General features: G+C 47.4%; 1 protein-coding gene across 13 annotated transcripts in view; it reads left to right on the forward strand.

Moving 5' to 3' along the window:
* The window catches only part of CAMTA2 (calmodulin binding transcription activator 2), a 1813542-nt gene that overhangs the window by 973288 nt on the left and 826743 nt on the right, over window positions 1–13511 (forward strand). For all 13 annotated transcript variants that reach the window (XM_069643632.1, XM_069643658.1, XM_069643676.1 and 10 more), the window contains one exon: window positions 9580–9714. In XM_069643632.1, the coding sequence (XP_069499733.1) occupies window positions 9580–9714 (135 nt within the window). The remainder of the gene's footprint in view (window positions 1–9579; window positions 9715–13511) is intronic.

Raw genomic sequence — 13511 nt, forward strand, 5'->3', positions numbered from 1 at the left:
GGTTTGGGGCATACGTGTTCATAAGACATCTTTCTCTACCTTCGACCATCCCTCTGACAATCACCATCCTGCCCTCTTTATCTGTCACTGTCTGAAGGACCCTAAATGGGACTCTGGGGGCGATCCAGATCAGGACCCCCCTAGCATACGCCGAGCCTTTCGTCTTGCCGCTCCATTTTCTGGCCACTAGGTCCAACTTCTCTCTAGTGAGGTGTGTCTCTTGCAGAAGTGCTATATCCACCTTCTGGCACTTGAGATACGTCATGACTCTATTTCTCTTTATATAACTATTTAGCACTCTGACATTGCAAATCACAATTCTAACGTCCCCCATGATCATCCATTGGTTGGGATTCTCTCTCCCGACTTATACTCCTCTTCACCCTCCTCCATGCTTCGGTGTAGGCCCCCCTCCCTGCAATCCCCCCAACTCTCATCCCTCCCTCTTCCCCAACTTTCCTCAACTGTCACCCAGCTCCATCCCTGGATCACAGGCTACCCCGCATCTTTTTCTTTTCTCGGTTATATGCCGGTACTCAGTTCGCTGCAGGAGGATACTGAACTACCAGTATCCTGACTAATCTAACTACTGGTGGTGATAACGTGTTTCTGAGAGCTGCTGATTATAGAGCAGCCCCTGTGCTTCCTGCCTATAATCAACCTAGTGTTGCAAGTTAATTTTAGTATGCTGCCTTCTAGGAGAGCCCAATTTCCCAGAGGCACTGTGTCTTCCATTACATTTCTTTTGCATGGTGTCAAATTCCTGACTAAACCCTAACCCCGCGGTATACCTTTAGTCTACAGTGTCGGCTCTACAGGCGCCCCAGTTCACTTATCTTTTCCTCCTCCGGCAGTTCATCCTGTCCATCCATATAGTTGCATCCTCCGGCATATAAAAGAAAGAGCTTTATCTTTATGCAATACTTTCAGCCTCGCTGGGTACAGCAGCAAATACATAACTCCAGTATCCCGCAGCCGTCTCTTGACTGACACATAACTCAAGCGTTGCTTCTGTGCCAGGAAGGTGTAGTCCGGGTACGCCGTGATGTTCTCCATATAGTTCGCTGTATAAGTCTTGCTTATAGTTCCTCCTTTCGGGAAGTGCCCCCGAATCTTCTCCCTGTCCTTATAATTCAATATCTTGGCAATGATCGGCTGTGGAGGGGCTCCAGGTGGCGGCGTCCTGGTCAGGGCCCTATGCGCTCTCTACCGTGAACCCCTAAGTGAGCGCTCCAGCTCCTATTTCTTGCAATAACATATTTTCAATAGTTTGTCGGGTCAGGGTTTTCCTCTCCTTACGGTCGCCCCACGATGCATATGTTATTCCTTTGTGCCCGTCCCTCTACCTCCTCCACTCTGTTCTCCAGTTTATGCACTTGCTGCTGCAAAGCAGAGATGTTCTTGGTGTTAGTGGTACACATGCTCATGTTTGCTTTCACCTCTTCTTCCAGCCCACAAGTACGTTCAGACAGCGCTCTAACATCTTGTCTAAGGAGGTTGACATCAATGCTAACAGTGTCTATCATGGACTCAAGCGCCGTCTTTAATTCCGCAATGGCTGTTTCGATTTTGGATTCCCACACTTTCTGCCCTCTGTACAGCCAAGGAAAGATGCACAGCACCCTCTGCCTAAAACAAAATCCAAAGCAGCTGGATATTGTAGATATCAAAAGATGAGGACTATGTCGGGGGAACATTGAGTCGAAAGAACCTTACCAGGGGTAAGTAACTTGTTCTTCTAGGCGCGATAAGACAAGGGAGATGAGACAGAGGGGAGGATAAGACAAACAATCTTACTAGGCCTTGTGTCATTCAGATCGTGCAAGTGCGATAGCGTTAACAAGAAGTGTATATTTGGCCATTTGTACCTCTAAAGAGGAGGAAGACCGCTAAACAAAGCCACTGAATTACGGGAAATAACCCACGAAATAGCACTATTGGTCAGTATACTGGACAAAGGAAAACCTTGTGGTAAAAACAAAGATGCACAGTACTGAACCTAAAATGTATACAAATTAGGTTAACACTGCCACCAGCATATCGGGAATATATTTCCTGGGTGTAAAACACACTCAGCGTAAAAAGAAACCGAGGACAGGGCCACCTTGCTCTGGTGGCCATAAGGACTAATAGTGCCTCACAAAAAGGTATAATGGGGGTCATGGTCATCTGGCCCTGACAAACATAAGGCATTGTTGCCCAAAGAAATGCGTTTTACTGGCAAGTGGAGTGGAAAAGGTACTTCACGTGGCAGAATCAGCCAAAAACCAAAAAATTAAAATAAATCTGTAAATATTCTGTTCGTCTCAAAGAATGAGACTGCAAAAGTAACAAAAAGAAAACACTTTTCTAACAGCCATCCTGAAGATGAAACTCTACCGTGGTACTGGCTATACCAAACTTTCTCCACTGGAATGGCACCACCAAATCTGATGCTCAAATCCTTTAATCAGGCTGGATCATCTGAATTGTTAGTTCTCAAGACCCCTGCCCTCTAGAAACCTTGCTGTCTGTTCCCAGCACATATAACTGCATGAGGAGTGTGCACCGGAAATTGACCATGGCAAGTCCTATGGCCGCTAAAGACCCTGGGAATGCAGGCACCCAGTAGAGCATTTTTGCTACCTGAAATACACTTTATTGAGCCCCATCTGAACCTTCCTCCAGCAGAGTATTCCCTCCACTTGACGAAGCAGCCTACGCCACATCTCAACCCTAGCTATATACTACTGCTGAACATTTTGATCTCTAAGGACGTTACTATGAGCAGCGCTTGCAGATCCTCCGACAGCAACTTCTCTAATTTCAATGACTGCTAACCTACCGTTGACCAAAGTATTGGCTGGCCTCGGTCATAACATGATGAAGATACCCAACAGTGAGGTACCTTCGACTTGGCCTGCCTTCAGAAAAAACGCTTGATTCATTCTGCACAAATCCCTAGCATGATTCCTTCTTTAACATCTATACTATACTAACCATTGGGGGCAGAATAGTATCAGAACCACTATACTGCTTGGCAAATTAGTAGCCCATCCGTCTCTGTCCACTTACCCAAGGCGTAGCAAAAACCGATCCTGCCATACCCCCGTGGCACCCTAAAATTAATGTCATACTGTAAGACCCAGAGTGACCTTATACCTAGTGACTGACCCCATTTGACAGTATGAAGGCTAAAGAATACTCCCATGGGAGACTTGAAACTATCTACACCTGAGTTACTTGTCTGTTACTGTACGTACTGTGGCAGGGTCAGAGACCTGGCCCTGTCAATAGGGGATGGGGGCCCCTCTCAACCTGAGGTAGGGGTTCTACCAGGATGTTTCCCAGAGCTAGACTTGCCCCTAAGGTGGAGTGAGTCCATTGGAAGGGCCCCAGTCTTTGTCCATTCAACTTGTACCTGGCTTCAAACGTAAAGTACTTTTTGTGATCATGCCATACCTGCTGTTTGAAATCCTCTGTAATGTCTTCTCTTTCCCTGTAAGAGTGCAAAATCCAGAAGTTCTAGTGGTTTAGGTGGGATTCACAAACCACAGTGGGGGAGCCCGGCAGCGAGTAGCAAGGCAGCGAAACTGTTTGTGCTGTAACCCAGAGGCTCGAAACCACGCATCTAGCAACTTGGAGAAGTACTGTTTACCACAGGCCGCCATTGTAGAACTCCACTTGGCCCATTGTTCAAAGACCATGCGCATACAAACATTAAGACTGAGTATGCAGGGTGCAGTTTAGCTCCTGCTTCTAGCTTAAGAGAGCCTTGTTAGCTTTACACCAACAGCTACCAGGAGCTACGTGTGTCTCCTCAAGAAACCGGTGCCTTACAAACATGTATATTTGACATTAACTTTGAGTATTTGAGAATGTTTATGAATAGGAATTAGAACTCATCTCAAGCACATTTAAACACACATTATGGGCAAAATGATAAAGTAGCTTTTCCTGGTAGCTCCCGGTTTTCCAGTGGTAGCACATGCCTACAGGGGGATGCCCAAAACCCATTAGCTAGTTTTAGCTCCCGCTCATTGAATCTTAATTTTGAACCCTATTATGTGTTTCATGGGTCCAATTGCTTATAGCCTCCCACTCCCAGCACTTGCCTAGGCGCCAAATGGTCTGTGCCATCACAGGCATGCACTTATTTATTGGCAGTCGACCACTCACCAACTGATCTCTGCCAGTCACTTAACAGCTTGCAGCTTACTCCCTAGCACTTCCCTCCTTACTCCTAGCACTTACCCCCTCCCACACCTCCCTATCCCTCTCTCTCTCTGCATCGGCACGCTCTGAATGTTCACCAGGCCTAGTAGGACCGCCTCTCTTTCATTGTTATATTTGCCTTTCATTCCCATGTTCCCTCCCTGTTGCCCAATGGGCGTTATGAAACACAATTTACTTGATGTATAAGTGCATTACAAATGCACAACAAATAACAAATAAAAATAAATGTATCTCCATTGCAGAACTCTGGTGGTCCCAGGTTGGAGGAGTGGGTGGGGCTGCAGAGGCATTTTAAAATTTGGTTTTATTAGCATTTTCCTAATATAACATCGTAGATACAGATTTAACACCTTTCATCATGCCCTAGAGCCCAACCCCTTCAACCCCCCGTTGCCCCACCCCAGCTCCTTCCCTCCCCCCAATTAGATTGTCCAAACAGAACTTTTACCGCAGGAGCTTCCATATGTCCACTTCTTCTCGGTGCCTGGGAGCTGAAGTATTTGTTGACATCTTTGTCGGCTTTATTACGTCTGCTGTCCCCCAGGCCGTGGGTAGCACCATACACTTTTGATACCTCACATTCCCCGTCACCACCCTTCCCGAAACAGAGCACCCTCATGGTGTCAATGAGCCTCCCATCCCCATGCCTGTTGCACACCGTACCAATTCGCTTGGAATGTGCCAGAATCATTGCTAACCCTGGCAGTCAGTTTGTCCATGAGGAACATGTTCTTTAGTTTTTCAGCCAATCCTCTTTGGAAGGGGTCGCCGGACTCTTCCATTTCTGCGCCAGGGCCACCCTACCCGCCCTCAACATTGTTTCCCACATTCTTGGGTACCTGTATATTTCCGTTTCCTGTGGGGGGAGCCCCAACAACATTGTCAACGGGTTTAGTGGGAGTAATTCTTCAGTGACCTCCGCAATCCATCCCCTTACATTCTCCCAAAACTGCTGAACTTTGGGGCAGTACCTCCACATGTGGCCCCTCGTTCCCACCTGGCCACCTCCCCTCAGGCATCTGGGTGACACCCCTGGGAACATCTTAGACAGTTTCAATGGGTCCCTATGCCACCCCTGCAGGGTTTTGAAATTGTGTTCCATATCTGATGTAAATAAGTTCCTGTGGAATGCTATCTTGAATATCCTAGACCATGCGTCCTCCGAAAGGGCCTCCCCTGCTAAGTCATTCCAGAACACGCGGAATCCCCTCCTCCCCTCTAAGTTGCTGGTGTTCAGTATTTTGTACATCTTGGACACTGTCCCCTTCCTTGCTGTCGCGGTGTCCAATAGTTTTTCAAAGGGGGTCAGCTGTCTCCTCAAGTTTTGGCCCCATGACTGATCACAGAGGATGCCCTTCAGACGAAAGTATTCGAAGACGGAGAGAGATCCCCGTCCAAGAGCCTCCCTCATTTCCTCATACGCGAGGAACTCTCCTCTTTAAACATTTGCCCCGCCCATTCCATTCCCATGTCAGACCAGGATTGGGTGTTCCTGAACCCCCTACTACCAAGTTTGAGAGGGTGACCCCGGAGTGAGGACATCGGGGAGGGCCAAGAAGTAAGGTGTGCGATCAGGGTCCCCTCGTTCCATATCGCCCAGAGTACTCTCAAGGCTGGTTGGGCTTTCAACCTGCTCGGTATGTACTTGCGTGGAATCCACAGGAGGTCACATATTTTAAGAGGGTGGGCGTCCATATCTTCCAGGTAGGACCAGTAGGTTCCCATCCCCTCCTTCATATGCTCCAAAAGAACGCGCAACTAAGCGGCCCGATAATAGAGAAGAAAACCTGGTATTCCCACCACCCCTCCTCCCTAGGTAAGGTCAGAGTAGCCCTCCCAATCCTCGGGGTTCTCCCCTGCCATATGAACTCTCACACTGTTTTCTGTAGATCCCAAAAGGTTTGGTCGGGGACATTTGATGGGAGTGCTGTAAAGAGGTACAGCAGTCTCAGCAGGATATTCATTTTTACCGCCGTCATGCGACCATACCAGGACAGGATCATCCCACCCCATCTCCTCAGATCAGATGTAATCCCTGCCACTATGGGGCCATAATTAGTTGGGGCTAGCTTTGAAAGGTCCCTGGTAAGGAGAACGCCCAGGTATCGAATTGAGTCCTTCCCCACTACAATCCCCTCATACCTGTCCAAGGGATCCAACCTCGGGTCCCGAGCCCTCATGGGAAGTAGTACTGACTTTGACGTGTTGATTTTTTAACCCTGAAAATTGCCCAAAGGTTGTCGTCAAGGACAGGAGAGGAGGTATCGAGGAACCGGGCTCCACCAGGTATGCCAGGATGTCATCTGAAAATAAGAAGAGCTTAAACTCCACCTCGCCTCTTACAATCCCTTTGATATCCGGGTTGGCCCTCACCGCTATAGCAAGGGGTTCCATCGTGAGGACATATATCAAGGGGGAGAGTGGACATCCCTGCCTTGGCCCCCGCGAGAGGGGGGGGGGGAAGGAGTCTGATAACACTCCATTCACTTGCACCCTCGCCGGCAGAGCTCTGTATAACGCGGACACCCAGTTCCTAATGTGTACCCCGAAACCCATTTTTTGGAGGAGGAGTTCCATATATCTCCACCCGACCCTGTCAAAAGCTTTCTCAGACTCTAATGAAAGCAGGCTCGCCTCAAGGTCTGATTCTTGAGCATAATGGACCAGGTCTATCATCTTTCGAATATTATCCGGGCCCTGTCTTCCCCTTATGAAGCCCACCTGATCCCCATGGACCAGCCTTGGCATTATCTCCTCCATCCGTCTCGCTACCACCTTGGCCAGGATCTTGACATCTATGTTAAGAAGTGATATTGGGCGGTAGGAGGAGCACTCCGTCGGGTCTTTTCCCTCCTTGGGCAACACCACTATTATAGCCCCCATCATGGACTCTGGCAGGATTACACCCTCCAACACCGCATTGAACGCCTTCACTAGATGTGGAGCCAGGGTCGAGCGAAACCTTTTATAAAAGCACAGAGGCATTTTAAAGAATTGCACTTGTACGAAACGACCCTGGGGGAAAACAGGATAACGATTGGAAAGGGGAACTAGGTGCCCTCCAGGAGCAATGGGCGTACAAGGAGGAGTATATTGGGGAACACACGAAACCCGGCAGTGTGGGTTGTTCGAGTGAGGTCAAAGGAGGAGGAGGAAGACCGAGAGACCTAGAGAAGGATTGACTGTGCAGGAGAAGCATGGAGGTGGATTGTGTCAGGAACTGGAGTTCCTTCATCTGGCGTCATTGGTCTTCTATGCTGATTTGCCCTTGGCGGTTTAAGCCACTTGATGACATCCTACGTGAAATGATGAGGATTTGTCTATGGTGCAGAGTTCCTGGAAGATGAGACACAACTTGACTTTGTTGCATCAACACTGTTCTGTGAGTAGGTTCTTGCTGTTTTCTCCCACTGCATTCCTTCCTTTTAATATTCGTTGTTGTCATTTTCTCTTTGTCCTGCTGCCTTGCCATCTTTCTTTTTTCTGGCTGAGTCCCTGCCAACCTTCCAGCTGTCTGTTCCAACTGTTGCATGCCCTTTGTCAGCAGGATTGAGTTGGCTTCTCTTGCTCCAACTCATGGGGCACACAAACATCACTGGAGAATACTGTCTCCCAACTCTTTACAAGAACACTATTGGAGGAAGGCCAGAGTTTATTTTTCCCTCAGTGGATTTTTCACCTCTTCTTGGTTATACCATCCAGGAGCTTGTGGGGTCCTGCTGTGTTGCTAGTGGCTGGCTGCATTGTGGCTTCTTGGTGTGATATACCATACTTAGTTTCTACTAGAGACCGGGAAGGCTGAAATATGAAAATCACAAAACGTGGCAGCTTGTAAAGTGTGTTTAAGTTGAGGTATGAGTTGGTGAGAGAAAGTGATACTTGGGTGTATCGTATCGTGAGTGAAGAGAGTGACTGGGAGCGTGGAGAGAAGAGAGTAGAGTAGAGGAGTGGAGCGGAGAAAGAGAGTAGTATAGTGGAGCTGGGATAATAGTAGATGGAAGAGTAGTAGAGACCAAGTAGGAGACAGTAGAGCATCATAGGGACCGGGACCGGTAGAGAGAGGGACAGAAGGAGCGGAATGGGAGAAAGAGAAAGTGGGAGAGTAGAAGGAGGGAAAGAAAGGAGAAAACATGAGCGCTAATAGTACAATGCATGAAAGAGCAAGGCTAATTGAGACCTGGGTGAGTGAAAGGCATCCATACTTAAGATCTTTTAGGCTTTGTGGGATTCTGGTTAGGATTCACCAAGACATTCCCAGAGGGAGCCACCTAGAGAAGGCGACTGCCTTTAAGCTCCCACTAGTAGCCAGCAAGATCATAGAGGGTAGGGGGTTACTGATCTCTAGTGACCATCTTTTGGATTGAGGGACTCTTGGGCTAGGGAGGTAAAAGCCCATGGGAGATGAGGGAGAGAGGAATGGCCTTAGTGAAGCTCTTCTCAAAGACTTTTATAAAAACCCTTGAGCCGTCGTTGAGAGTTGGTGTGTTCCTGAGGCCATCTGTAACAATGCCCTTACTAGCCTTGTGCGAGAGGGAGTATTTTGAACATATTCCCCTGCGTGGACATTTATTTATTCCAAGTACTTCTGTGTTAATCTTCTGCTCTCGCACCTGCTTGCTTCCTGAGAGGAAGCCTTGATCACCCACCTACTAGGCGAGCCCAGAAAACTAAGTGATAGCTTGCTTGCCTAAACGTTTTAAGGTAAGGCCAGCTCACAACCCTAGGACCGGAGTATCTCCTAAAATGATGGATGAGCACATGCTTCATTTAGATTGTCAAAAAGTGAATCCTGCTGTATTGTTAAATCATACTATCTAACGAATAGGTGCAAAACCAGAATGGACACCCTTATTACAAAATATCTCCTTGGTTGAGGGATGCACCCAGAATTCTGTACACACTCGGGTGTAGGCCTGGATTCTGAAGATGGAACAGGTTTGCAGGTGTACAAGAGGTTTATGCAATCACTTTTAATGCACCTTTCTTATTTCTAGCTACATCCATTTCAAGTTAGCTACTTTATAGGAAACATAACTAACCTTAAAGAATGCTTCTCCAGCATGGGTGTAGTCAACCTGAATCAAGTTACCCACCTAGACTCCATTACAGTTAGAGTTGTGTGGCACTAGAGAAAACTTGACTGAACCAGAGCTGAGGAGAAAACATTTGTGTGCACGGAAAGCCACCTACAAAGGAGTAATTTGAGGCTTTTTAAAAGCTTGGTCTACTTGGCCTGTTCCCTTATGTTGTCAATGTAAACTTTCTTTTGGGCATGGTGGTTTGATATAATGGTGGTGGGCATGGTGGTTTGATATAAACACTGTTGATTTTTATCAGCTTATCAGACTCTTTATCTTCTTTCAGCACATGAGGCTGGGCTGGTTACCCTGCAAGTGGTCCGTGACAGTCAGATAGTCTCCAGTTCTGTTCTGTTTGAGTACCGAGCACGCACCTTCATGGCCTTGCCCAGCACCCAGCTCGACTGGTTGTCTCTGGATGGTAAGTGGAACTTTGCCTACCGCTATTCCAAAATGAGCCTTTTCGAAAGTTTAAAATGTTTGTGTCAATGCCTAGTACTTGCACCATTTGTTCCAAAGTTACAATTTGGCACACAAACTATTTAACTATGCGATGCATGCAGTATCGCGTGTGTACTGTTATTTCAGTTGCACTGACTTGTACTAGCTGAATCATTATTACTTTGTATACTATATAAAGAGAATTCACCAACTCAATGCTGCTTGTAGAATGCAATGAATGCAGCAATATTTTCAAATGTGTAGTCCGTTACCAAGTGCAAGTAGCATATATTAAATGTAAATTATATGATGGTACTCCGCATATGAAGAAAGCCTGGGCTGGATGATGCGCACATATAGAAGGGCAGTGTTTAGAGACACTGACTGCTATTAGCCACATTCATTATTTGACCACTTATTAGGGGTTTGTACCCTCATGCACTCTTGACTGCCTGTCCCGCCACTAATTGACAGCTCACTGGTTCTGTATGTAGTTTAAGGGTGCAGATGAAAGAAACTGACACACAGGTCGCATGATTGTTGGCATCAAATTTTATTTAGTCAAAATAAAGAGGACACCTATCTCTCCCCAACTCCCTGCCTCCACTAAGGAACTAAGGGTTTGGTCAGAATGTCCAAGTAAATAAGTAAATGAAGTGTCCACCGTCGTGTGTCAAAATGCCTAGTTCTGTCCCTCACAATTGTAACTAATACTAAAGTGGTAGTGGATCTTCTTGGTCCAGAAGAATATCTACCTTCTTCTGGACGATGGACTATAGTTCCAATTGAAGCTGGGTTCTTCCCCAGAGAGAATTACTCCCTTCCCCAGGTCTCCGATCCCTTCAAAATGCAAAACAATGTTTCAGCTTGTGATGCTGTAAAGTTCTCTGTTCCAACTTAAACATCTTTCCTTATTGCCTATCGTTTTCTCACTATTCGGATCCTGGAGAATGTCTCCCTTCTCCAGGTATCTTGTTCTCAATACTTTCACTGTACCAGGAGAATGATTCCTTTCCCTAGGCTTTCTTCTGCTTGACTTGACAGTACACAACACCAGGGGGGGTTGGGGTGTATGGCTTCTTTCCACTGGTCTCTCTTGGCTTCACAGTACACAGCACCAATAGATATGGCTCCCTTGCCCTGGTTTCTCTTGGCTTTACAGTTTCACTGTAGTAGGGGGAATGACTGCCTTCCCCAGTTTTTTTCCCACGGTTCACGAAGGCTAGGAGAATACCTTCCTTGCCCAGGCCCTGCTCAGCTCTTATTTTGGGTACGGGTCCCAGGCCTGTGTTGGCAGACCTGGATTACTTCTTTGCCAGGTACTGCGACGAGGTAGAGTGGATGTGATGATCTTTTTCTTCCATTGCGGGTCGCAGACCCTTTCCTCGTCTTTATATGTCGTTGATGATAGACCTGATTAACTATCCTGCCAGGTACTATCATGTCTCAGATTACTTAAGGCAGACTCTAAAGTTATGTATGGAGTTCCGAGCTTTTCTTGCCCTCCTTTCTTCTCCCAACAGCCCTTGTACCTTTTGAGTCTGTCTGGTCTTGTTCACTGGTTGCAAGCACTTCTGTTGCTTTGCTCATCGTCTCGCGCTCTCTCTCTCTGCTTGCGTGACCACTGCAGCAACTCCACAGCGCTTGGTGCTGGGCGGGTGTGGAGTCGCTCCACGACCGTGTCGTCCAACGGCTTCGCTCTGTCGGACTTCTGCTCCTCCAGCTGTCCAGTCAGCCAGGGTACTGCAGAACAGCTAGGGATGCCTCTGCTCCCGTTCTCGCGTCCCGGACAGCGGCTTCCTCTCTGCTCCACTCTGGACGTCCTTAAGGCTTGCGGTTCCTTCTGGGAGTGTCTGACTCCTTGCTTAGTTTTCCCTCTTCTATTTTTTATTGACCTTGGCCAATAGGAATTCGTAAAACACTACTGCTCGGTAGTGTTTCGAGGAGTGGTCTTGGTGCCTGTGCCCAACCTTCTCGTCCCAGTATTTCTCAGCACGCTCTCTCTAAGGTGGACCTGCCTCTTCTTCGTCTCAGTACTGCTTCTACTACGTACATGACACATGTAAAGGAGGATTATGTGAGAGGGATTGATGGGAAATATACTGCGTTCTTCCTCTATAGTCATCCCGAGTCCCATAGGAGGAGTCCCTCCCAGGAGTCCCCTCCCCCAACCCCCCCCTCCAGGTTTCTATCATGTAGCGGCTTCACCTCCCTGACCTCATGGGAAGGGGCTCCACCTTAGAGAGAGGTGACGATACCCAGGGATTCCTCACAGTATATTCCTCTTTCTTTCGGAGCACAGCCCTTGCGCTGGGTTTGTGTCTAGCTGAATTATCGCAGTTCCTCTGCCATTACATTCACCTGTTCTAGCTCTTTGTTGTTTTTCCAGGGCATCATCATTGTTGGACTGGTTCGGCCTTTGCCAATGTGTGAGGTCCATGTAGTGACATTAACATGCCATTCTTGGCATGCTCTCTTCTCTGCTGTGCCCTTTCGCTGCATGGCAGTCATTACAAGTGTTTGCATGTCTTAACAAGAACATGTGAGAACAACCCAGCCACTATATAAATATTAAGTACAAATCATTACACTTGAAGTTTTTGCAGAACATCACTGAGTTGTATCTTATTCCCACAAACCGGAACAAGAAAACAAGTGTCCAGTCAGTGCTGCAGAGCATCCTGTGTGCACACTCGTGCACTCCTCTACCTTTTCAGTAGTCCTACAGTTGAAGGGAGGGTCCCAAGAAGAAAGCAGGAAGTTGTTAGACATTTGGAAGACCCCATAGTATGTCCTAGTATGTCCTCACTAAGAGGCAGTCACAGCTTTTACTGTGTGGATTTTGTAATTTTAAGTTTTCACTTATTTCACCTGAAGAGGCATATCGAAAATGTAGGGATCCAAAAGGATCGTTTCCGGAGTGCTAAAGGTCCCATCCTCGCAAATATATCAGTTCACACAAGATCAGAGGCCATCCTTTACATTTCCACAGCATAAACATATGCATGAACATATAGCCTGGGAAATTGAGGTTCTCACTGTCACTGATGTGGGTGTGGGGGTTAGGGGAGAGTTTGGAGGTTAGCAGAACGCCCACACAGTAACTGCTTTGTCTCATTCCTCTAGACCGGGAACACACACATACCTGCACTCTCATTCTCCGAGCAGTGGAGCAAATATATCATTAGTTAGATGGTCCACCAGTTAATCATGCTTACCGCACATTGAGCACAAGTACTTGTTTCTGGTGCTCCAGAATCTGTCCCTGGAAGTAGAATTGCTGCAAATTGACCCCTATTACCATGCAGCAAAAAACATATGCGTGCGCCCCCTTGCAAATTAGGCTGTGTGCACCCCCTTGCAAATTATGCCGCATACGTTTCCGTCGCCACTTAGGCCGGGGGTGCCCCCTCAACGCAGGCCGCGCAGGTTCCCTCTCTACTTGTCTGTGAGCACCCCCCTTATCCTAGGTGCAGCGCTCCCTTGCATCTTAGGTCCCTGCATCCCCTGCTGTCCCATTACCCTCCCATCTCCGTTCTCTCCCTCCCTTGATTTCTTTTGTGTACTGTTCTTGACGTTTATTGCTTACATTGCATTGCTGACTTTCCTATTTGTGTTCATTCTTTACTCCTAGGTTCCTTTTGTGATCGACTTTGTGCGTCCTCCTTTGCTCTTTTTTTTGTGCTGTTCTCCTTTGCTCTTATATTTGCTGTTCCCCACGGTTCTTGCGCCCCTCTATACTGCCTGCTTTTTCCAATCTAGATTCCCTGCTGTGCT

The sequence above is a fragment of the Ambystoma mexicanum genome, chromosome 1p, assembly GCF_040938575.1.
Source record: "Ambystoma mexicanum isolate Mex_15411 chromosome 1p, UKY_AmexF1_1, whole genome shotgun sequence".
Lineage (NCBI taxonomy): Eukaryota > Metazoa > Chordata > Amphibia > Caudata > Ambystomatidae > Ambystoma > Ambystoma mexicanum.